This window comes from Brachyhypopomus gauderio, chromosome 9, assembly GCF_052324685.1.
Source record: "Brachyhypopomus gauderio isolate BG-103 chromosome 9, BGAUD_0.2, whole genome shotgun sequence".
Taxonomy (NCBI): domain Eukaryota; kingdom Metazoa; phylum Chordata; class Actinopteri; order Gymnotiformes; family Hypopomidae; genus Brachyhypopomus; species Brachyhypopomus gauderio.
Window position 1 is genome coordinate 9,614,251 of NC_135219.1, and position 5,091 is coordinate 9,619,341.

General features: G+C 43.3%; 1 protein-coding gene across 1 annotated transcript; it reads right to left on the bottom strand.

The window, feature by feature from the left end:
• Positions 1 to 1,069: 1,069 nt before the first annotated feature.
• Positions 1,070 to 5,038, bottom strand: sox7 (SRY-box transcription factor 7). The gene is made up of 2 exons (XM_077016937.1): positions 4,537 to 5,038; positions 1,070 to 3,006 (listed from the first exon to the last, which is right to left on the bottom strand). The coding sequence occupies exons 1-2, from the start codon at positions 4,766 to 4,768 to the stop codon at positions 2,051 to 2,053; spliced, it is 1,188 nt and encodes a 395-aa protein (XP_076873052.1). The 5' UTR covers positions 4,769 to 5,038; the 3' UTR covers positions 1,070 to 2,050.
• Positions 5,039 to 5,091: the final 53 nt, after the last annotated feature.

Genomic DNA, 5,091 nt, shown 5'->3' on the forward strand with positions numbered 1-5,091 from the left:
CCAGGCCAGAGGAGGGTCAAATAAGAGCCCTAAAAACCACGGTGTGAGATATTAATCAGCAAGAGCCATGTTTCCTCCCTGCTAAAATGAACAGCAGGTTCCCTTTCCCCCCCGCCACGGACTCTTTTAATGGGGGGACCGGCCGGGGCCCAAACATCCTGACGGAGAGAAGCTTTACTCTTATCAGCCAGGAAACACCGCTCCTCCGCTACATCCTCTTTACAAGGAACGCGACTCAACCGTTCCCAAAAATCGCAGGAAGACCAAGCCAGACTCCAGGATTTGTCAAACGCCCGCCACCACCCGCTCCTCTCCCAGACTCCTTTTATTGAAAAAGAAGAAGAATTTGAAGGAAAAAAGAAAAGGAGAAAAAGAAAAACGATGAACGTGTAAAACAGTCAACGGGGGCCGAGGTGTATTTATTTATTTCGCGGAGATTATGAAAGTCTGCATCAGCAAGATAGGGAGGAGGGGGTGGAGAGGAGGAGGGGGGGGGGACGTAGGCACGAGGGAGGGTGGGAGGAGAGTTTCAGCATTCTGCTTAAGACACACACACCAAATTAGACAGGGCAAACAAAAGGGCGGTGCAGACGGAGGCAGGAGCTGCAGTGGCAGCCGGGCCTGTTCGACACTAATCCCCTGAACTGTGGAGGAGGAGCGCAGAGCTGGAGACGGGTGTGAGCCCAGCAGCCCGGCCCAGCGGGCTGGGTCCCACCAGCTCACAACACATGCGCCGCCGAAGCTCCAAGCCTGGGCTGAAATAAAGCACATTCCTGGACCCATTATTACAGAAGCACTAATAACTGAAACAAATGTATGTGTCTAATTTGTCTAAATGTATGTCTAAAAAAAAGGAGTAAGAACATTTTGAATTAATGTTTGGAACTGCAATGACAGACAGACCCGCTTGAAAATTACTATGAATGAGTCTTGCATGATTTACCATTTTACCACAGAGGATTTAAAGATATTAAAGAGTAAAAGGAGGTATAAAACATGGAGCATAAGCCAAAGAGAACATAAGACAGGCCTATCCACGACTTCCAAAAGCAAGAGGCTGTTTTATACCTGTGTTTAAATGTTGCTTTTATTTACTGGTGCCTGTTTTGGGTTGGCTTCTCAGAACATTCAGTTTAATATTTCACAAAATGGTAAAGAGCGTTTACAAAGCATTATTTTCAGGTTGACCAAAACAACAGACAGTGTCATCACTCTGTGCGTGTTTGGACATACACAATGCAGATCATCGAGGAAAATGCCTTCATAATAATCATTCATACTGTCCAATCAATATATATATATATATATATATATATATATATATATATATATATATATATATATATATATATATATATATATATATATATATATATATATCAACTTCATCTCTGAGCTATGTTTATTCATATGACATCAATATCTGTGAAGATATCAAAGTTGAAATTTGGTGTTTTAATTTTAAATAAAATTAATGTCACAAATCTAAATCAGCATACAATTATATTCATCATTATTATTTTCTTGGTAACAATTCATGATTACAATATATATTCGTATGGATGTGGATAGAAAAGGGAGTCTTTCCTTCATTATACATCATGTCCTTATGGAAGATTTGTGGAAGAGTCCAGCCTCATTTAAATACAGTAACTTGAGGTAAAACAACTGAGGTTTGTAACAGAGACATGATTAAGACTGAAAATAACAGCAATACAACATGGATTAATGCAAAAACAAAGATACATAAATAAGCTATAGAGCAAATTTACAAGCATTTGTGGCAATGTTTGAGAACGTGTCAGCAGGACTAAAAGTTTGTCCAGTTGCTTTTTTATTCTCTTCCTTTCTTTTTTTTGGAAACAAAGATGGGAATGAGCTTTATCTATGCATCCCTGAGGTGTCCATTGACTTCCTGTGTCCATTAACTTCCTGTGGCTTCTCTTTCCTCCCCTACTTCTCTCCTTCTTTGTTTACCTGTCAATCACGCTGCTGACTCGGTTACAGCCCACGCGCCCTGGCCATACGGACCGGCTTTCGCTTGCCTTCTTTAAGAAATGCCGTAGTTGTTGTAGTAGGCGGCCGTGGCGTCCGCCAGGACGGAGATGAGACTGCTTTCCGTGGTGCTGCTGGGGCAGGTGGACGACGCTGTTACCTGAATGTGTCCCGTCACTGTCATGCCGCCCTGCTCAGGGTGATAACTGGTGGAGTTCAGGTACTGGTCGAACTCATCGCGGTCCACCTCTCCCAACAGTTCGGCCTGGCTCAGCTGGTCCAAGCTCTCCAGGTGACCCTGCTCGGGTGGAGGTGAGAGCTGGCCTAAGTGGCCCTGGAGACTGTGGTGCACCGGGACCTGAGGGAAGGAGGTGCTGTAGTAGGAGAGCGGTGGCGTGGGTATGAGGGCGGGTCCGCTGCCTTGGTGGGACATGGGCACGTGGCTGAGATGAGTGCTGCCACAGTGGAGAGAGGCCTGATGGGGGTACTCGGGGTGGTATGGAGGAGGGCTGCTCATGTGGGTGGGACGTCTGTCCTCTGGGCAGGAGGACGAGGACGAGCAGGAGCTGGTGGGGACGGAGCTGGAAGGTGAGTAGTAAGAGGCGTGCTCGTGGTCCACCGCGTCGAGGGGTGACATCTCGGGCGGCGTTGGCAAGCCGTAGGGATAGGTGTCGAAACTGCTGGTGGAGCCGGACGGGTCCCTGAAGACCCTCACGCCAGGCAGGGCCGCATTCGGAGAGGAAAAGCCACCCCCGCCGCCAACTCGACTCTCGTCCTCTTTGTCCATGGGGTGACAGCAGCCCCGTGGATCCGGCAGGGAGCCCTGGTCAGGGCCGAGGCCGGACAGCAGGAAGCCCGGGTCCACGCGCTTGCAAATGCGTTTGAGCTGCTTCTTCCTGCGGGGACGGTACTTGTAGTTGGGGTAGTCCTGCATGTGCTGTACACGCAGCCTCTCTGCCTCCTCCACGTACGGCCGCTTCTGCGAGGGGGTCAGGGCCTTCCAGGACTTACCTGCCACAGACAAACACAAGACATTTTACACCTAGACTACTGCTATTGCCACTTCTGATTTGTTTCATACTCAATGACCTACTGATGGAGTTACTATTACAGTAATAGCAGAGTGGTGGCTGTAACAGACATGACATGGACTTCTACTTGGCATGATTACACTGGAATCCCAACAGTTGAAAAATATGTACCATCCCAGGGTTACACTCACGACCGATGGGACTGTTCTATAGAAAAAGCATTATATCGCTACTAAACCTGATCATAATAAAACACGATAAAAATACAAAACATTTTCCAGGCTAACTTAATCCTGACCATCTGATTGAAATAAAAAGTTTATATTTGTTCACTAATAAACACTAAAATATTATTATCTTACTAAATATCCCACCTTTACGGTAAAATGAGGTTGATTGGTGATGATTCTACAATAAATTGTCTGAAATTTTGTTTTGATATGTATTTGGTTCTATATTTTTAAACACTTAAAAAAAATTATTACAACTTTATTGCAGTTTTCCAAATACATTTTCAACAACAATGATAATGCCAGGCTAATAATAATAATAATAATCATCATCATCATCATCGTCACCATCATCATCATCATCATCATTATTATTCATAATAAGACAGAGGCAAAGCAATTTTTTTAAAGTTTAGAACTAATGGTGACATGCTGCACTAAACAGGCACAGTCAATTTGGGGACACTGAATAATAATTAAAAATATATGTATATAAAGAGTTTTAGTCTTTTTCCGCAAACATTTTCAGTATTATAATATTTATATTCAGTAAAACATTTTCTGATTATTTGCGTATTTTCTTCCAATACAGAAAATGATACACGCAAATAGATAACCAAATAATATGGATAAGTACCATTTGTGCTGTTCAAAATGAGCAATTAATTACTACCGATCATCGTAAATACAGTTTTTGCTTTGTGAATAAAGCCGATTTGTGCTGTAGCTACGGGGGATTAGTGTTTTAAACTGACAGACTTTAACAGACATTTCTTTCAAAATTCTCTGGTGAGAACTGAACACACAACGTCGCCTGACAAGATAAGTAATTTATTGCAGCCTTTTAATTTCAGACTGAAGTTTTAATAAAGCGCTTCAAAATCCCGCTTGCGGAAAACACAGGTGTTCATAGGCATTAATATAGGCTACTATAAAAATATATATAGGAATTCTATAAAGACGAAAAACGTTTTAATTCTCTGGTATTAAAATGTTAATATCGTGTAACAACCAAATAAAACGTATAGCATCGGGGGAATTAAATATCTCTAATTCAAAAACTGTTTAAAAAAACTTTTGCGACTGTTTTCCCCTTCACAAACTTTTGCCGAAGGATATGAATATAGGCGACTGTATTAGGCTAATATTACTAATTTAGGCCTACACTAATTAGTCAATATATGTGGGGGAAAAGAAAAAGAAAGAAAGAAAGAAAGAAAGAAAGAAAGAAAGAAAGAAAGAAAGAAAGAGTTAGTCAAAAACGAGAATGTTTTTCTTACCCAACATTTTGCTTAGCTCCGCATTGTGGAGGTCCGGATTTTGAACCGCAAGCCTCTTTCTCTCATCCTTGGCCCAGACCATGAACGCGTTCATAGGTCTCCGTATGCGCGGCTCCGATGTCTTGTCTGCGGGAGCTCTGTGGGAGGTGTGTCCGTCGGATACATCCCCATCTCCCGCAGAGCACTCAAAACTCTCCGGCCATGAGGAGTAAGCGCTAATCAGTGCGGCCATGTGCGCGCTTCTCTCTCGGTCTTTCAAACTTTGGTTTTTGGTCCGAAACTCGCCACCTCTGAAACTTTCTATCGCTTGCGCTCAGGTGCGATGTCGCCTACAGGTTCGTTTTTTTCTTCTTAAAAAAAGCAAAAAAGACCAAGTTAGAATGACAATATCTGTCTCTGTGCTACTCTGGCCGTACGGACTAACCTGTGAAAATGATGAGCTACAGTGTGTGTCGGTTTGGGTGAGAACGGTGTATTCTTTTGGACTCCTCCTCGAAAGCAGTGATTCAGTCTTTCCTTGTGTATGGGCAAAGCGCTTTATATTTGAGGAGTAGG